The sequence below is a fragment of the Eupeodes corollae genome, chromosome 2 (assembly GCF_945859685.1).
Source record: "Eupeodes corollae chromosome 2, idEupCoro1.1, whole genome shotgun sequence".
Lineage (NCBI taxonomy): Eukaryota > Metazoa > Arthropoda > Insecta > Diptera > Syrphidae > Eupeodes > Eupeodes corollae.
The window spans coordinates 154320972-154341365 of NC_079148.1; the positions used below are offsets into that span (position 1 = coordinate 154320972).

Consider the following 20394-nt stretch of genomic DNA (forward strand, 5'->3'; position numbering starts at 1 on the left):
TAATTTCAAAAAGACTGTGGAAAATGGACGCTCACTACTATTTACAACACAAACGTCAAATTTAATGACAAGATTTTGATCCGCTCCAAACTGCGATGGCCGGATCATGGACTGGATGTTGGATTGTTGGTCTCTATTGGATTATCTGATGACAGGGTGATAGTCCTGTCATCGGAAATGTTCAATGGAGACCCCAAGTTAAACTATGTGATAGAAAATTTTTGAGAAATCGAATCAAAAAAATGAACTTCTCAGATTTCTGACAGAAAAAGTTAAAAATATCTCTGAGAGTTTATATTTCTAAGAATACAAAAATCTGATATCTTAGAAATATAAACTGGACAAATAAAAAAAACAATGAATCCAGAAATATTTCTGCTTGTATAATCGTTTAAAGTTATCAAGTACTTAAAAAGAACACAAAACACAATTCGAAAAATTTTGGATAACTATGTGAACGCGACCAATATAGTATTAAAAATTACTCCATACTTCACTCGGCAGCACTGGAAGTACTGTCATTTTTGACAGCTCTTGTCAATTACTACATTTCATATTCATTCATCTACGAAGATTAATTAAACTAGGGAGAGACAAATTTTCATTAATTCATTCGAATCAAATTATTAAAAATATTCATTTAATATTTCTTACAATTATTTAAACTGATAGCAATATGAGTGTATTTGTTGATCCTCGTCGCAAGGACAAAGTTGTTCGCTACAAACCACCACAAAATCAAGCTCAAGGCGGAAATGGAGAAGATCTTATGCCCGACTACATGAATATTTTAGGTAAAGCAAGAAAACTTTTCTTCTTTTTAAGTTTAATCTAATCTAAATTTTACCTACCAATTTAATCAATGTCCACAGGTATGATTTTCTCAATGTGCGGCCTAATGATGAAGCTTAAATGGTGTGCATGGTTTGCCCTATATTGTTCCTGCATTAGTTTCGCAAGTTCTAGAGTTAGTGACGATGCAAAACAGGTAAGTTTCTCCTTACTTTCTTATACATAAAGTCCAGTAAATGGTGGTAATTTCGTTATTAAAATAAATTAATAAGTTAAAATGAGATAAATAACAAATGTGTTCATTAGAAAAGTTTGAAACACAAAATTTGGGGTCCTTTTCTTCTAGCTGATGACGTATGATATTAAATTCTTGTTATTACAAATGCTAACCCAAATAATCTCATTTACAATTCATTTACAAACTTCTTAAAAATATCGAAAAAAAAATGTGAAAAAGAAAACATTCTATTCGTTATCTTAATGGGGTTTTTAAAACCTTCGTCACTTCTGAATACCTACATTGTCAAAAACCAACACTCCCGGTAGCCTGACACTTTTGAAAAAAAAAATCGATCAAAGTTTGTAATTTCTCAGATTTACAACTTATTAACATGTCTTTTGTCTGAACTGTTATTAATGTCTAGGCATTTCTTCCCTTAAACTTTAAAACTGAAACCAAAACAGGCCTTATATTTAGAAGCTAAGGAACGCAAAGACGCAGATTTGTTTAAAATGAACTCCAGGATTTTGTTAAAAAAGTAATTAAGGACAAAAACAAACTATTCAATTGTAGCAAACGAAATAGAAAAAGTTTTGAATCGACAAAAGAAGGTAATCTTAAGGTCCAGGACTACTAAAATAAAATCACGTATTCCATTGTAATCGAAAACTTACGAATTCCGAAGAAACGTATCAAGAAATCCGTCCTAAAAGCAAATTTGTTTGAGATTTTCCAGTTCGAAAGTATTTTGTACATTTTTTTTTGTTGGGCCTTACAAATTTAAGAAATTTATGCGAGGTAAGACTATCCAATGAATAAAAAAACCTGAAGGTACTATAAGTCTTCAACGCCAGTGTAGTAACATTACCGCCAGAAATCATATTGCTGTATGTTCGAAATTTCCATTGAGCTTAGGAGAAAGCCTTAAGATTCATGTGGTATCACAATGGGCCATTAAACTGGCCTAAGTGTGTCCGATTCCATCATGGACAGCCACTTTAACCTAACCTAACCTAATGTTCAAAATTCTCCAACCAAAACTAGTTAAAAAAATGCCTAATAACTGGATAATTTATTTTACATTTGAAAAAGAATGCTAAACACTTTTTTTTAGAATAATGCTATTTATAATTTATTTTAAGGATTATTTACCTGTACATATTCATACTAATATTATAAATCTGAAGAATGCTTGTTTGTTTGAATGCGATAATCTCAGGAACTACTAGTCCGATTTTAAAAATTATTTCAGTGTTAGATAACCCATTTATTGAGGCTATATAAAGAATGTTTTAAAGTCGTGGGATTTTCCCGTTTGCTAAAATAATTAACCTTACATCACAAGTTTACGTTCAACACTAATTTCCTTTTGTAAGTCACTAAGTGTTGAATTATAGCTGAAATTACCCTTTTTGTAATTACTTTTGTTACAAAATATATAACTCAAAATATTGCAATTTGGAACTACTTACTTACTTACTAAAGGTGGCGCTACAGTCCTGTGTAAACTAGGATTTCACCCAACAAACTTCTGCATCTAGCTCGGTCCCTAGCTAAATGTCTCCAGTTTCGCGCTCCAAGTTGGGTGAGCTCCTTTTCACTTGTGCGAGCCACCCGATCCGCGGTCTTCCTCTACTGCGCTGTCCTGTGTGTGGGGATTCGAAGACTTTCCGGGCCGGAGCATTGGTTTCCATGCGCTCTACGTAACCCAGCCATCTTAATCGTTCGACTTTTACCCTTCTGGCTAAGTCTAAGTCGCTGTACAGCTCGCCGTTCCATCTTCTCCTCCACTCCCCTTCTATGCATATGGGACCGTAGATCACACGAAGAACTTTTCTCTAGAAACGACCCAAGGTGCTTTCATCCGCTTTTGTCATAGCCCATGCTTCTGCACCGTATAGCAGATCGGGGATGATAAGGGTCTTATATACTCCACTCAATTACTTTCTTAGCGCAAAGAAATAGCAGTCAGCAAGAGGTTTTCTGCGTTTGATCTCAGCACTGATGTGCTGAGATCCAGGCGTCGGTGTTGTAGGCCCTTTCTTGACGACAGCATGTACTTTGTTTTGTCCTCATTAACTGTTAAACCCATTTTTGCCGCCTCTGCCTTAATTCTCATAAACGCCCCATTGACATCACGCTGAGTTCTTCCGATTATGTCAATGTCATCAGCATATGCCAGTAATTGGACAAACATTTTGAATGATAGTGCCTCTAGTGTTGTTGCTCTGCATTATTCTTTTAAGTTCGATGCTAAAAAAATCGCATGACAGCGCATCACCTTGTCTAAAACCTTTTTTGACATCGAAAGGTCCTGTCAAGATGCTTCCAACCTTTATAAAGCAGCGTGGATTCTCCATGGTCATCCTGCACAAACGGACGAGTTTGGCAGGGATGCTAAAACTATACATGGCTCTATACAGCTCCTCCCTGTAGATGCTCACATATGCGGCCTTGAAATCGATGAAAAGATGGTGGGTGTCGATTTTGTGTTCTTTGTTTTTTTTCCAAGGTCTGTCGTAATGTGAATATTTGATCAACTGTTGACTTTCCTGGTCTAAAACCACACTGATAAGGACTTATCAGGTTGTTGACGATGGGCTTAAGACGTTCATATATGAAGGCAGAGAAGATTTTATAGGCGATGTTAAGTAGACTGATTCCTCTATAGTTGGTGCAGTTTAGAGGGTCTCCTTTTTTCAGGATCGGCTAAACAATACTGAGGTTCCATTCATCGGGCATGCTTTCTTCCGACCATATCTTATAGATAAGTTGGTGCATGTTCCTAATCAACGTATTTCCAGTTGCTTTAAAGAGCTCAACATTAAAGCCATCTGCTCCAGCGGCTTTATTAGACTTCAGCTTAGATATGGCAATCTTTACTTCGTCTAAGTAGGGAGGACGAGAACGTTGGCTTTCGTAGTCTATGTTGAATGGATCATCCTGCCTGACAGCAGAATTCGGTTCGTCGTCGCTGTTATACAGTCTGCAGAAGTGGTCCTTCCATATCCTCAGCATTGACTGCGGTTCCACTATGATGCTTCCACTTTCGTCTTTGCAGCCTTCGGTTCTAGGTTTATGTACCTTGCAATTTCGTTTCACCAGTTCATAAAATTTTCGAACTTCATTCCTGCTTCTCATGCCTTCTCTTTTTCCTTCTCAGAACTCGGTGTTCCTTTCGCCTCTTCGGCTCATAGAGCTCATGAGCAGCTCTCGTCCTTTTATGCAGCGCCGCTTTAAGTGCCTGTTGTTTGGCTTCATTTGCCGACATTCCTCCTCAAACCAGGGGTTCTTTGTTTGTGGTTTCTTGAAACCCAGCACATCAGAGGCGGCTTCTCTGAAACTACTTGATTTTGGTAAACATCAATAGAATTCTACTTAAAGTTCAAGTGCCCTCAATTTCGAGCAATATACCAAAGACAAATCATTAAAACGTTTTCTGTCTTATTGATAGGTAGGTATATCATACCAAATGATCCTTTAAAAATAAAAAATAATCTATTTTCAGGAAAATATTTTATTTAATTAATTATTTTTCAGTTAGTCTATTGAACAAGATATTTAATTTTCAAAAAAAAAAAATTCTATTAAGACAGAACTATTACAAATTTATTTATTGCCATAATATATTTGTTATAATGTAGTCTTCTTTTTTAATGACACAAATTGGTAAACTATTTAAAATAAACTCAGTTTATTTACAATAAAGTGTATTTATGAACAGACTATACTATAGACCTACCCTACAAGTAAAGTTAGAATAATTTAGCACTTGAAATGTGTTTTATGAGGCAGTTTATTATTCTGTGCAAGTTCATTCGAGATTATGACTCTCTAGAAATGATTTAAATTATATTTCTTTTGTAATTAATGAACTTTTTGAGAGCAGGATAGGTTGATTAATTTGATCTCAACATGTTATGAACAAGACTTACATTTAGTAATGTATTTTTGTTATTTAGAATGTTTGAACTTAATTTAAACAAAAAATTAAAGATATTCCTCATAAAACACCTTATATTGCACCTTTCTGATATTTTCTGTAATTTTTCGAACAACTTACATTGAGTTTAATTTTAGTGCACAAATAGTGTTTTTGTTAATCTCAGTATATAGAATATTTTTTTTTGGAAGGCTATTTATTTCACATTATATCATTTACATTATTTATGTTTAGCAAAACAAAAATGCAGGTTTTTATCATTTTATTTACATCAAATATTACCAAAGATAAATATAAATCTATTATGTACCACAACTTAGCTAACTTTTATTAAAATATTATGAATGATAATTGTAAATGGGTAACTAAAATTCCAACTATAAGACCCATTCAAATATTGATTTTTGTGCATCAATAAACACATATTTCGAGAATCTAGATGTGAAATGAACTTTAATTAAAAATTACAATGTTTTAAAGGTTTTTTTTTCAATTTTTAAACTTTATAAAATGACATCAATACAAATTACTTTTATTTAAACTGAAAACAAATAATCAAAGGCATGTCTTATTTTCACACTTGTATGTCTGAAAAATGTTGCTCAAATGAACTTATAACCCCAGATCTTGAAATGATTGTGTTTGTTTACAAGATCAATAATTAATATTAGTTTCTTAACTCAATATACCTGAAATATTCCTATTTTGAACTTTTGTCCTTTCAAACAAATCAAAAATATGAAAAAACCCACCAGGGATTTTATATTATTTTATTTTGTTGCCTGAGATGTTTTTTTTTTAAAAAAATAACCTTTTGTATTCTTTTTCTTTTAAGGTTTTATCATCATTTATGCTTAGTGTAAGTGCAGTTGTAATGTCCTACTTACAAAATCCAGCTCCAATGACACCACCATGGGCTTCATAACACAATATTCAAAACTAAAAATTGTTTTTAAGTTCTTTTTTAAAGATAATTATTATGTGTTCCATGCGAAGCAACCAAAACAAAAAATATGTGTAATTTGCAATTATAGTAAAATATAAGTTGAATAATTTTGAAACTAATAAAAATTAAAATAATATATAAATTTGCATTTATTTATTTTTCTATTTGTTTAAAAAAAATGTAATTTTAAATAAGAACTAAAATGAGTACCAATATAAATATAATGAGGTTGATAACAGCAACGGTGTATACTCAAATTTCCCCGAAATTAGTATGACCAGTTGATTTGGCGTGTTGTTGGGCTTGCACTTGTCCAACTAACATAACATCGCATTGCATACAACGTAGAGAAAACTTTTCCACATCAGTAAATTGTCGTGATGAGTTGGCTTCTTTTGCTAATAATTCAGCTTGTTGGTAAACGCCAAGTTCTTCAATAGGAAACATTGTTGCAGGTACGTCTCCCTGGAAGAAATTAGTATTTGGAAGCTTGTGAGGTAAGTATGGATGAGTTCATATGTTTAATTAGCACTAAGAGCAACTCGTTAAAATGCAGTAGAGGCACTGAATTATAGTGACACAATATTAGACAAACGGATAGAGAAGAAAGAACACAGTTTGCTGATAGCTCTCTTTTCTTTCCGCGCTCTTTTATAATTGATTTCAGTAATCGAAGGGAATCGATTCTTTATCAGTGACTAAAATCTAGTCTATTATGTAGAATTAGTACCTATTCTATGTTATCAATAGGATTCAACTATGACACTTAGCATTTGAACTTACCGCTGCCGATTCCATATAGAGTGGATCGTAATGAATGCCATCAAAAAGAAGAAACACTCTCAGGCCGTAGTTTTTGTCCTCTCCAAAACGATTTATAATAGAATTTTGAATATCAACAACATCGATCTCGATTCCATAAAAGTTTGAAAGTATAGCCACCTCAATAGCTCCGCCCCACGACTCGGATCTTTGAATCCACTCACAATACTCGGCATTAGGTTTGCCGAGTACTCCGTCATTGTACGATACTGGATCTGCCGACACTTGGGTAGCAATAATCTTCCTCATAAAGCTTCCACAGTCTGTAGACACTTTGCCATTAAGCACATAGCCGATACTTGTAAAAAGACATGAATTATCTGCAGGTACGATTTTTTTCATAAGAATTCCAACAAACGGATTCGAAGGATCCTGACTTGGCACTTCAGATGCTGATAGCATTTCTTGATCTTCCTCCTCCTGTAGTCGTCGGGCAAAGGCAGCATCGTCTTCAATGTTCTGTATTATCTTTTCTTCCACAATCAATGTGTCACCACTTGAGATGCCAGTCGCACTAAGGCTATTGTCATTATGAGATAAATCCAATGGCTTTGGAGGAAAACCTATCAATATGTGTAGATATGATGGATTGATTTGCGTAACTTGGGATATCTTTGTTTTTAGATCTGCTATTGTTGTGCCAGCGTTTAGGTCACTAACAACGAATTGGCCATTTTTTGATTTTAACTTTAGCGAAAATCCAGTCATGATGACAAAAGTGAAAATAATAATCCACAAAAATTTATTTAATTTTAAGTCCAAAATGGAGCAAAATTTTCTTTTTTTTGGTAATGTCTGAATTTTTCAAAAAAAAAAAGAATTAATTGACAAAGCGTCAAAAGTGTCGATTAGAACTGTTTGTTTCTATTTGAGTTATAAGACCGCAGGAACAAAGACCAATAACAAGAAAGATAAATGTTCCGTTTATGGTCACTATTTTTCATCATTGAAATTTTTTTCGACAATTTGTTTAGAGATTTTATTGAAATTAACTGTTTTCTGACGGTAAACCGGCGGTGGTAAACTGTCCAGGTGTAAACTGGCAGAGGTAAACAGGCGGAGGTGAACTGTCCCGCTTAGAAACTCCTACAGGGAAATCTCTTTTATTAATTGCATATTTTCATTCGAAAAAATTCTTTGAGTAAAGAGATATAATTTTCTGAACTTCTGAATGGATACCCCTTAAAAATCATTTAGGGTTATGCGCCAGTTATAGCTATCATTGAAAGCGAACCGGAAAATTTTTTAATTGATATTTGACAGTGTTTCCCTTTGATTAGAAATGAAAATTACATACTGATCAATCGGAAATAACACAAAAATTATTTTTTAAGAAAAAAAAGTGTAAGGACGGATTTATTATTCTCAAAAACGTATTTTTGTATTTTCCGGGTGGAAATTCATTTTTCTGAACAGCTGATACTTTTGTGTTCAAAAGTGAAACGTATCGTTCCACTGATTTGTGTTCCAATTTTACACAATTTCAATGAAAGATTTCTGTCAGTAAAAGTTTTTCGGTGGATTTCAATGAGAACATTTTTTCAATGACAGACATTTTTAATGATAGCTATAAACGACCTGTCAAAAAAGTTCCAATGTTTGTTTTCAATGATGAAAACCAATGATATCTATAACTAGCGCCTTATACCTCTTTGAATGAATACGCCTGACGTGAAAATCTATCCCTACTTTACATTCCCTTTTCATTTACTATAAACTTTATGAAAATTCAGGTACTAAAGTGATGTTGAACGCACCCAATAATTTTAAGAAATATTTTTGCGACCATCCCTGTTAAACTTTGACATTTGACTTTTTTGTTGGTTGAAGTTGAATTTGATGCCGAACAGCGTTGCCACAGTGTTACAATAATAACAAAATTGTTACCTCTCTTATATATTTCCAAGTTTTTACTTATACACTTCTTTAATATCAAGACGTTTATTCAATTTTACTTTTAATTATAAGGTATAAGAAAATGATTTAAAATATTGGCTTGACATCCCATTTTCGATATTTTGATTAAGTTTTACTACATTCCTAAATTATAAGTATTAACTTACTTGTGGCAACACTGATGCCGAAATGCCGATGAATCCCTGGTCTGCAGCTGCCGACCAACCACGAGTAAACAAATCTAAACATCGTCCTCTTCTCGTAATCTGAGAGACTGTTTTATATATTTATGGTCCAGGAGATCACTCTATTTTATTGTGTGTGATATTTTTGTGCAAATAAAATCTTGATCCTTTTGTTTTGTTATTTATTATAAAAATACATCAAAATAATGACGGGACCAAAAGTTCAAGGCAGACCAAGTATTCGAAAGGATACACCAACTAGAAATGTCAACTCTTCAAAAAACAGAAAAAGTTCCCATGAGCGTGAGGATTTAAATCAATCAAGTTTTATAAATGAATCCCAACAATCCGAGGTATCATTAGATGAACAATCAAGTCAGACCGATTATTTCGAAAAGCGAAATGAGTCTTGCATCAATGAAAGAACATCATCTCCTCTACGACGACGACGTGAACGCAGTGAAGATTTAAAATCCTCCTTCAAAGCTAATCAAAACAATTCCATTACACTAGAATCAGCAATTGTTGAACAACAATCAAATACATACAAGGCTGTGATTATTTTAGTAGTTTTACTGGGAACTGTCTTTATACCGATCTTTATAGCACAAAAAAACGGTATTCGTGAATGTTCTTTCGACAAACTAAAAGCAAAATATCCAAAAGAAAGTGACAAATTGTGGATGCATCTAAAATACGGAAATGAATACATATTAAACAATGAAGGTGATGAACCCGCAGTGTTTCTATTCTTACACCACGCCAAAAGAATAGCTGATAAACTTGTGGACGAAATTGCTCGAACTTCAGCTGATTGTTATGGTAACATCATTTTATATTCAAAATTAAAATATATGAAGCTAAGCTCTTGTTCTCTTAAACAGGTTCCCCACCAGCCATAAAAAAAGTGGATTTAAATACAAGGGAAGCCATTGAAGATTATGGACATATTATCGCTTCATACAAGAAGACAGTCAAAGAGGGAAATGTTATCTTAATAGTAAATCTCAATGAGGTAAGATGGAATCAGATGATGATCCCAGGCGAGTCATTTGGATTTTTAAATACTTTGGTACATGTTAAGGCTACGTAGAAACCATCAAGAAAATTATTAATTGAGAGCAGAAATAGAATTAAAATTATGGTTTTACTATAGATATATTCCGTTATTTTTTTTTAATAAAGTTTATTAAAATCTATTTTACAGAACTTTCATAGATCATTATTTTATAATAAATTTTATTAATTTCTTTAAGATTCCTGGTGAAGCAGCTAAGGCCCTTCATTCAATTTGCGATTCAGTAACACCTTTGGTGAAAAAAGTAATTATTTTGCTTACATTGACTACGAAACAACATAATGCGGATCGTAAGTTATTTTATTTAACTAAAAGATTTATTTGATAGCAATAATGCAATCAAATCCATAAGCAATTAATCGATTTTCAAAACAGAGATCTAAATTAATAGCAAAACACTAACATATTCTATTTATTATAATTTTAGAGAATGTAATTGAGACTGCTGAAAATGAATTGAAAAAACTTTGGCAGGGAAAAATGAAGGCAAATGAATTGGATCCAATTATAACACGAGTAACTGATCAAGTATTTCTACTAAAAAGCGATTAAAATGCAGAATATTCAAATAATAAATTTACTGTTCCTTCTATTTTATTTAAATAAATTATTGTTTGGATTGTTAATTTAAAAATAAATAGTTTGGCAAAAAAGAGGTTTTATCTTTCTTAATATAATTTCTTGGATTTTCCATGTCCCTAATCCTAAAGAATTATATCTTAAAGGTTAAGTCTTCAAATGCGCGTATTGTTAAGTACAGAGATTCTTTTTTTAGATGCAAATGGGATACTTTGCCCGGCACAACATTTCAACTCGGTTTCTTCTTTGTATTTCGCAAATAATTTAAACCATGTAAACACCTCAGTCAAAAAGGAAGAAAAGCTGGACGACCGAGAAGCATGACACAGGACTGTTGAGGAGGAATCAACGTCACTTGGTTTGATAAGGAAGGAGGAGGCGTATTAGAGGTCCTATGCCCCTAAAAGGGTCCGCAGCGGACTTAACAGGTCTGAGGACCTAAGTAAGTAAGTAAAAGTGTAAGAACAAAAATTGGCAACCAATTGTCGAAAAATTGTCTATCTAAAAATTATCCGACTTCTTGAAATCGTTTGTACTCGTCTGAACACCCAATTTTTGTATATTTTTAAATAATTGAACGATTGTCCATCGTTAACCAATTAGATATTGGATGATGTTCTTTCCAAACTACATGGTGATGTTTTTTCCAAACTATCCAGTTTTTAATTTACAACAAAATTTTACGGGATTTTAAAACCTACGAGAGAAATAACAAAAAAGAAGTTATACAAAAAAAGGTTGAAAAGTTCATATTCAAATGGGAAACTTTACTTAAACTCAATTCTTTAACACTTCTATTTTTTTACCTGTCACTTTGAATTAGAAGTTTAATTTTACTCCCGTGAAATCTGTAATAACTTTTACAGGTCGAGGGAAGTTAATTTCCAGGGAGATTTCCAATTAGGAAACAATTCCGAGGGAAATAAAATTCCAAGGGAGATAAGCCCTATTTTACCAAAATCGAGTGAAATAAAATCGTAATTGAATATCGAGTGAAATTGTTTTCATGGTTCTATATTTCTATCGATTTTATAATTTCGTATACTTTTCGAAATCACTTCAACTGAAATTAAAGCAGTTGTCATCAGTCAAAAAACAGTTTTGTTCATTGTTATTATTATTTTTAGTCTGCTTTTAATAAAATAAATATAAAATATTAGTGCGTTTTTATTTCCTCTGTGTTTTAGCACATTTGCTGTTCTCTTCGATAAGCAGTTTGAAAATATCGATTGGGAAAGACTCTGGTGTCGAAGTATAGTTTCTAAATGTGTAAATAGTAAGTATAAATTTTGCTCTTTAAATACAGTGATAGGTTATATTTACTTGTTCAGAGCTTCAAAGTTGTGTTCCTTTGTAATGAATAGATAAATTATAATCGAGAAAACAGTAAATTTAAATTTTAAATGGGAACAACAAATCACTATAATTTAGTATTAAAAATACAATACAATTTGGAGAGTTGAGTTCAATTTTACTCGATCGACTTTTCAATGCTCAAATACAGACTTTGTTTAGACCATGTTCAGCATGCTCTAAAGACCCAATAGTTCAAAGCTCTGAACAGAAAAAGAAAAATGCCTTTTATTTATTTACCGCTAATCCAGTACCCGCAAGTTGATTTGCATTTCGTTCGAGTTGTTTTTGTAAAGAGTAAGAAGCAAAGTTAGTTGCATCGGATGTTTGTCCCATAATTTATGGCAGGGGCCTGATTATAGTATTCGCGGCGAATTGTTTTGCTATCGAGTTTGCCATTTTTCAATTATTGCTTTCGCTTCGCGTTCTTCGTTTTGAAGTTGACCAATTAACGCATTCGATAGCTAATTTAAAACGTCATAATGTTTGTTGGCGAGTTGAATTCCGACAGCTTTTTTTGGAGTATTCGCAGGCTAAAGAGTGTTTATTATTATTCACTGTTCGACTTCGTGGACTCTTTCTAGATTTTAATTATATACAATATATCAAAAAAGCTATTTTAGGAGCACTAAACTTGGGATCAGCCTTTACCATTCGCTCAATTATTCGTTCCATATGAACGTCTAGTATTTTTTTTCGACCTTTTCCTCTGGCCACTTCAAAGATTTTATTTTTCAAATAATTTTTAATACATATTGAACTGTAGACCGTGGTCTACCAATAGTTGACGATATCTCAGCATAACTTTTACCGTCGTTTTTTAGTTTAAAAATCAGGTTTCTTTCTTCAAGAGGTACTTTTTTTATGAGAATCCTCCATTAAAAAAAAAAACAATTGAAAAGATCAATATACCACGGCATACTGAGCCTAGATCTCTCAATATCATTACGTACACAATTTACATTCCAAAAAGAACCGTTAGTTCCATTTTGATAGAGAAGATAGCAGTGTACGAACATTTGTTTGATGTACGAGCAGTTTTTTGACATTTCTGGCAAAATTCTACTAACGGTAAAAAAAACATAAGGCAAAGCTCGAACATTTTGTTGCATTTCCTATTATAGGTACATTATAATTGTATCAAATTGTATCAAATAAAGTCATTAAGCTTAGATTTGTGGTAGGATGTTCATAGTGTAAGGGAAAACCATTCATTTTCAATTGCTGTACGTGCGTGCAATTTTTTGATGTTGTGTAAACATTTGATTTAGCTTTATTTTAATTTTCGTATAATTAATCCGCAAACCATAATAAAATATTAAGTTTTGAGTAAATCACCGTAAATTTCACAAATTCAATCAAAACAAAACAAAATTTGTGGAAAGCTGTCAAATCACTGGAATAGAGGAAGAAAAAGTCAAATCACTGGGATATAGGAAGAACTATTCTCGCTTCGCCGCGCGAATTAGTTAATAAGGAAATACAACGCAAGTCGAATTAAAAACGATCCACTGCGAACATCATAATCAGGAGTGGAATCGGCTAAGATGGCAGTTGACCATCATTTTTTTGATAGTCAAATTGACTATCTTTTTCATTCCGTCTGTGTAAGCTGATTCAACTCAATTCAATTCGATTGAACAATTTCAGATTCAAATTCTCAAAATTCGTTGTTGCCTTGGTGAAATTTTAAATTGATTCTTATAAAATATCTAAATAAAAGTTTCAACTTGGCTGATTTTGGATAAAATTCTTCCTTTTCTAGGCTTTTTTCGAATTTCGTAAGCTTTGTCGGTCACAGGAATGTATTTTTTTAAAAGAAACAAAGTGAACTAAGAAAATTATCCAGTCGTTTGTGTAAGCGTCTGGTAGCTCTATTCGGAATAAACATATTTGTTTGAAAACGACTATTACATTTTTTTGTGACAGCTTTTTAGGTATCAATTTGACTATCACCTTACGTAGATCAAATTCGATCATTTTGATTGTCATTTATCATCAATCACTTTAGCCGATACCACCCCAGGCCCAAGAAAATACTAAAAGGGAAAAGAAAGTCGTCCGAATATTCACAATATGATTGTGCTAGCCCATCCAAGTTTTTTAGAATCAATCAGCAGCGGTTCCAACTTACCCAACACCTAGCTTTTATCAAAACGAACAACAATAGTCGGTCCAATAATAGACATATTATATTCATGTTTTACAATTTTTTTGTTTTATTTTCCAATTTTTTGTATTTTACATGTTTTTTTGTTTTCTGTTTTGTTTCATTTCACCATTCCATGGTATTATGCACTTAAATTCAAATTTTATTTCTACATCAAGTGTATAAAAAAAGGATATTATTGAGTGTTAATTACATCCCATAAATGAATGTTATATTTATATTTCAGTTACCTGGTTAAGGAATCTGGTGAAAGTGTTAACCAATAATAGTGATTTTCCAAAAAATAAAATTAAAATAATAAAATAATGATAAAAACATAGTATGCACTCTTTTCTGAAGTTTTCTTTTTGTTGTTGTTTTTTAAAAAGATGTTGACTTAAAAATGTTGACAAAACAATTGATTTCTTTTTTTATAAAATATCTTTTTTATATGAGAAGAATAAAATTATTAATATTGAATATTTAATAAAAACAAAGAAAATAAAATCATATTTAAAAGAAAAAACTCATATTAACATACAATAATTTGTTGTTTTTTGTTTTTGTTTAGTACTAAACACCAATGGATACAACTTTTTGTTTCTTTTATTTATTAGTAGTTGTTTTTAATTTCACGCAAATTCGAAAATTATTGATTTTTGTAAAACTCAGGCAAACTGTACTTTTTCACAAGGTAGAAAAAAAATTTAGGAAAAAAATATGTTTGTTTTTCTTTTTTTTTTAAATAAAACACAAATAATGCATTACACATGAATTGGATTTTGTTTTTATCTTTTGTTTAAAAAAAAAATTCTTATATTTTTGTATGATTTATATTTTTTAAAAAATAAAAAAATAATAATAAATATATAAAGAGATTTCTTTAAAAAATATATAAAACAAAAAATATTAAAAAAAGTCCATCAGGTGCTTCAATTTCTAAAAAAAAACAAAATACACACGATGCTGGGTACTACTTTGTCTAAATATAACTTCAATTCTTGTAATGCATATTTGTATTAAATTTGAATTTATGCAGAACTTTCAGTTGTGGTGTTTTGCACTTGCTGACCAGCGTCCTGCTGTTTAGTTTTTGTTTGTTTTTAATTTTTTTTAAAGGACGATGTTTGTTGTTGGATACAACATTTTTGAGGAGAACATAACCAAAAAATAAAAGAAAAATCATAAATTAAAAATAAAAATTAAAGAAAAAGTAAAACAAAAAACGTAATATTTAGCACTAATTTGGTGCACTGAATTAAATGTTACTTTTTAAAAAGTGACGATTAGACGTTAAGCTGCTCCTGTCGAACGGCTGCTGGTTCATCAATCTAAAAGTGATTTTCAATTTTAGTTTTTTAAACTTAAATAAATCGATGAATTTATTGTTCTTGGATGGTCGAGAGCTCATTAGATGTAAGTGAGGCTTTTTAAAACACGAGATGAGGGCTGGACACATTTCGACAGAAATAGCTTAACGACTTTTAGACACTTGCTTTTATAATGTATGTAATAATGTACGCAATAATGAAATGGAATGCAGTATGTATTTATTCTTATATTCTTTTTTGTTTTTACTTAGTATTTTATGGTTCGCGTGTTTTAACTCTAATTTACCTGCTGTTGAGGTTGTTGTTCACCTCCATTTGAATTACCCCCACCGTTGTTCTGCTTCCTGGGGTTGCGTCGAGTGCGAGGATTACGCGGGGCATCTCCTTGACCGCCTTGGTTGTCTAATAGAAACAAGATTGTTATTATACATATGACTTAAAAATTTTTGTAATTTTAAAAATGCTTACAATCTTCATTACCACCATCAGCGCTACGGGGACGACGTCCACCTCCTGGTGGTCCACGGTTGCCAGAGTTGAACTTACGTCTGAAGAAACGTCTTGGTGCTCCACCACGGCGTTGTTGGCCACCCTGACCATCTCCTCGATGACCATTGGATTCACCATTTTCGTTTGCACCCTCTCCGCCACTGAGTCCGCCATCGCCGCTCTGGTTATTCACGGAGCGTCTTTGTTGGCGTCTTGACCCATTGAAGTAGTTATTGTAGCCACGTCCTCCACGACCACGGCCTCCGCCGCGACGATAATTCCTTTGTGGACGTTGCTGCTGCTGTTGTGCACCACCATCAGTAACTTCACCTTCGTCTCCGGTTTCAGCGTTGTTTGTATTACGACGCTGTTGGGGGTTACGATGGCTACGATAATTACGATGGTATGAACGTTTCTTATCGGCCGCAAATTGGCTTCCACGCACTGGCTCACCAAATGGACCAGTCACATTTGCAGCTTCGTTTCCCTTCTCTCCAATCACTACATCAAACTCAACCAGCTCACCATCGCCTACGGATCTTACAGCCTTCTTGGGGTTGTTCTTAGCGATAGCACTTTGATGAACGAATACATCTTCCTTAGTATCGTTGCGGTTAATAAAACCGTAGCCACTCTTTACATTGAACCACTTAACAGTTCCAGTTACTTTGGTGGCTTTAAAAAGATTAAAAAAAATATAAAACATTTATAAGAAAAAAGATATTCTTATGTGTTCAATTTCTAGAATTGTTTTAGCGTACTCAAAATGAAATATTTCATGTTGTAAAACTTTAAAACTCTTAAAATAATCAATTACAAATTAAATTATAAAATAGAATAAAGAGCTTGATAATGACTCTATTAACCTTTGTTAATTATTACTTTTGGTAATGCCTAAAAAAATTACATAGTAGTTTCAAGTTTTCGATATGAACTTCAGAACTCGGTGAGATTTCGAGTATCCGAGCAATAAGAATTATGGTTTTAATTACCCATATATTTATATATAACTTCAGGTATTCCATATTTTAACGTTTTTGAATAAAGTTAAATATTTAAGCTACTTCATGGTTCAAATGCAAGTCCCATGAAAATTATTTGGTTTTAAAATAATGTAATATTTCTGCAGTGAATTTGAAAGAATATTCGAGGACATCTTAAGGTTACAAATAAAACCAATGAAAATATTGCTGATGTAAGTGAAAGTATACTCTTATATAACTCATATTTGGGCTGGTGCTCCAATAACGTACTGGATAGAATTGAAAAAAGAACTCTAAAAATGATTGGAGATCGTTCTCTTACCGCGACATTTGCTTCTCTTGAACACCGCCGCAAGGTCTCATGCGTGTCATATTTGTACCGTTATTTGTATAGACAATGCTCTAGCGAAATAGCCAGTTGCATTCCTCCCCTTGAACAATTCAACCGTAATACCCGTACTGCTAGGAATGCCCATCAGTTTACCCTTGAGCCTAATTTCGGACGTACTGTTAAGATTCTTTCCTTAGCCGCACTACACGAATGTGGAATGATTTAACAGGCTCAATATTTCCCACTCATTACAATGTGGAGACATTTAAAACTAATGTGCATCGGTTTCTCCTTTCTTATCCTATCCTCCTTCCTAATTGCTAGCACTGTGTTCAATCATTATTAGGGTATTCATAACCCCTTAAGAGCGCGCACAATATAAATAAGTGTTGCCAAGTCTGTCTTACGGCACATTATGACGTATTTTTGTGGTTCTGAGAATGTTCAAGTAATTGAAGAGAGGCCATTACATCAAATAGCCTTCAAGATCATGCGATTTGATACAGCCGGACTTTTTGTTTCTAAGGTTAGACGAAATACCGTGTTTATGCAGATAAGACTTTCACCTATTCTGCTATTCATCGGGGTAATTTTACTTGAATTTTCACTAATCATTATTCTGCAATTCATTTGAAGTGAATCTGTGTATGTCGGTAACATCGGTAATGCTGCTGTGTATTCTTCTATTCCTCTGCTTACAATTGGAATAAAAAATCCAATACTTCCTATTTTCAAAAATTACACAAATTATTATGTTTAGGTGGATTGATTTAACTTAATTTTTGTATGAATCAAAACTATTTATCAAGCATTCCAAGTTTTTTACATGAACAGCTGTTTATTTAATGTCAAATTGGTTTGCGATAATGTAGTTCACCCGATGGATAGCAGAATGCAAAGGCAGTGTGAAAGGGAATCGAATATACGTTCCAAGTAAATAGCAGAACAGGGCTGTTTAACTCTTAGCACTTTAAAACCAACATTCGTCAAGTTATGGGTGGAATACCTCCCAATATGTGTCAAAAATTACTTCAAAACAAAAAAATCGAGTGTTCATTTAAATGATGTAATGTTTCAACTTCAACGCTTAAACTTTTTATTTTTTATAAAAGCGAAATATCATGAAAAAAAATATTTGATATTTTATTCAGTTTACTTTTGAAACCGCAAAATGGATAACCCTGTATGTATTTTAATATATTTCATCTTTAAATATTGACTTTTTAAAACTTTGTACAAGTTTATAAAAAACGAAATAATGAATAATTTTACCCAACAGCTGATTCAATAGCACGAAATTTAATCAGGTGAATTTTTTAAAGGGCGTTCAAGCAAAATTTTAAAACTTACCACATTGCGTAAATACCATTATTTTCAAAATATTTTTAAAGCAGGTTAATATTGAAGCTCTTATGGAAAATCATTTGTTAACTAATTGTGAATGTTCACATTCATTAAAATAAAAGAAACTCAGGGACTAAACATCAAATGAAATTTGTTTGTAATCAAAACTGCTTTAGTCATTAAGTCCATACAAAATTGATATATGTATATTGGCGTTTTTAACCGGTATTTTCTTCTTTTCTTTTATTGGGAGAGATAATTTTGTATATGAGAATCTGTTAAACTCAAACCTACTTTTGTAGCAAAAGAAATCAACCCTGCAAAATGCCGAACTGATACTAATACAAATAAATGCGTATGTACAACTCTTTCTTTTAAAAATGCAGGAGACTTTTGAAAAGATTCTTTTGTTTAAATGAAAAGTCTTGGCATATAAAAAAAACATACAAAAATGACAAACTATGTCTTAAAAACATCTCAGTTTTACTACGGCTTCGCAAAACTGGTTATTTTGCTCCCATGAGTTTAGACATCATATTGAAAAAAAAAGAACACACATTCCGAATCAAAATAAATAAAATCTAATTGAATTTTTCTTTAAGAAAAATGTAATCACACCCCAAGGTGTTCGGTTCGTTCACTATTTTCATTTTGCCGGTCAAATGGAATAGAAACAGCGAGACCAAGACCAAGAGCGACAGCCTCCCCCTCGGTAGGTAGTATAATTACATTAGAAACGAAACAAAATGGCGGTGTCCTTTTATTTTCGGAAAATCAATATATGAAGAAAAGAAAAAATGTGGCCGCCCGCCGGTAAAGTAAATGCGTAACCCCATTTTTTTTTTTTTAAATAAATTTAATATTTGGAGCGAGGTTGATGGTTTTTTGATTAAATTTATTACAACTAGAAAAAGGGAAATTAGTAAACTTACCAATAATTTGTTTTGGTGGCGCAACCGGCTTTGGTTGAGGCTGATTCCCAGATTCGTCGACCTGCGAATCGTCTTGCAATGGTTGCTGTTGTTCAGTAGGTATTTTCTCTGAGTCTGCCATTTTTCACAATCGGATTTTCAACTTGAATTCCTTGTTTTAGCGTTGATTGTTTAATAATGTTTTTATAGCTGTTATTATTGAGGGACTCAACTACTGTTGTTATTATTTTATTTGAGTGATGGATGGTAAAAAATCACTCTTCCAATCCTTTTTCTCTCTATACGATGGTGTTGTCCGCTTTCCAGATCTGACTCGATTGACAAAAATCAAGATGGCATCTTTCCGCTGAAATGTTTTTCTGCGTTTTTAAGGGTGGTAAGGTAGTTTGGCATTATTGGTTGTGCATCTTTTAAGTGAAACCAAACTTGTCAATAACTCCAAAAATTCATTATGCTGTAACTACACTAGTGAGTGCTGAATAACAAATGTAGGATTACAAAACGATATTATTTTGGAATATGAACTTACGTTGTTGTTGGGAAAATTACATCCTAGAATTTTTTTGAAAATATTTATGAGCAAGCAATTTATTTATTTTTTAATATATTCCGTCAAAAATTTAATTTCGTTAACTAACTTGACAGAAGACAATTTCAATACAAAAGCTAAAGTCAAAGAAGAGTTTACTTGTCCCCACACAAAATAAAACAGCGTTGTCACATTTCAAGAGGTCACGCCACAGGCGCTCAGCAAAAGTTTCCTTCAATTAACTGATTGTTTCTATAGCTGTATGGGACAGCCCCATTAATTTGGTAATACATTAGTAAGTCTATTATGAAATAACAAACCAAATTAGGCGCCAGTTATAGTTATCATTGGTTTTCATCATTGAAAACCAACATTAAATTTTTGACAGGTCGTTTATAATTGAAAAAAAATGTTCTGATTGAAAACTGTCATTGGAATAATGTGAAATTGGAACACAGATCAGTGAAACGATTCGTTTGTGTGATTTCCGAT

The 20394-nt window shown here is 32.6% G+C and overlaps 4 protein-coding genes across 6 annotated transcripts; 2 read left to right on the top strand and 2 right to left on the bottom strand.

Moving 5' to 3' along the window:
• The first annotated feature begins 550 nt into the window (after window positions 1-550).
• LOC129945789 (protein Asterix) lies at window positions 551-6034 on the top strand. The gene is made up of 3 exons (XM_056055709.1): window positions 551-794; window positions 873-988; window positions 5791-6034. Exons 1-3 carry the CDS (start codon window positions 677-679, stop codon window positions 5878-5880), a joined length of 324 nt encoding a protein of 107 aa, XP_055911684.1. The 5' UTR covers window positions 551-676; the 3' UTR covers window positions 5881-6034.
• On the bottom strand, window positions 4510-7540 carry LOC129945788 (ubiquitin thioesterase OTU1). Its single transcript, XM_056055708.1, has 2 exons — window positions 6685-7540; window positions 4510-6366 (listed from the first exon to the last, which is right to left on the bottom strand). Exons 1-2 carry the CDS (start codon window positions 7429-7431, stop codon window positions 6154-6156), a joined length of 960 nt encoding a protein of 319 aa, XP_055911683.1. The 5' UTR covers window positions 7432-7540; the 3' UTR covers window positions 4510-6153.
• A 1086-nt stretch (window positions 7541-8626) lies between these two features.
• On the top strand, window positions 8627-10537 carry LOC129945950 (uncharacterized). Of its 2 annotated transcripts, XM_056055935.1 has the most exons (5): window positions 8627-8691; window positions 8776-9626; window positions 9689-9819; window positions 10061-10172; window positions 10310-10537. In XM_056055935.1, exons 2-5 carry the CDS (start codon window positions 9011-9013, stop codon window positions 10432-10434), a joined length of 984 nt encoding a protein of 327 aa, XP_055911910.1. In that variant the 5' UTR covers window positions 8627-8691; window positions 8776-9010; the 3' UTR covers window positions 10435-10537. The 2 variants fall into 2 exon arrangements, with proteins under 2 accessions (XP_055911910.1, XP_055911909.1); XM_056055934.1 differs by lacking the exon at window positions 8627-8691 and having other exon boundaries at window positions 8724-9626.
• A 3467-nt stretch (window positions 10538-14004) lies between these two features.
• Window positions 14005-19704, bottom strand: LOC129945209 (Y-box factor homolog). Of its 2 annotated transcripts, none has more exons than XM_056054867.1 (4): window positions 19374-19704; window positions 15763-16458; window positions 15581-15696; window positions 14005-15045 (listed from the first exon to the last, which is right to left on the bottom strand). In XM_056054867.1, exons 1-4 carry the CDS (start codon window positions 19492-19494, stop codon window positions 14995-14997), a joined length of 984 nt encoding a protein of 327 aa, XP_055910842.1. In that variant the 5' UTR covers window positions 19495-19704; the 3' UTR covers window positions 14005-14994. The 2 variants fall into 2 exon arrangements, with proteins under 2 accessions (XP_055910842.1, XP_055910843.1); XM_056054868.1 differs by lacking the exon at window positions 14005-15045 and adding an exon at window positions 15086-15294.
• Between the last annotated feature and the right edge of the window lie 690 nt (window positions 19705-20394).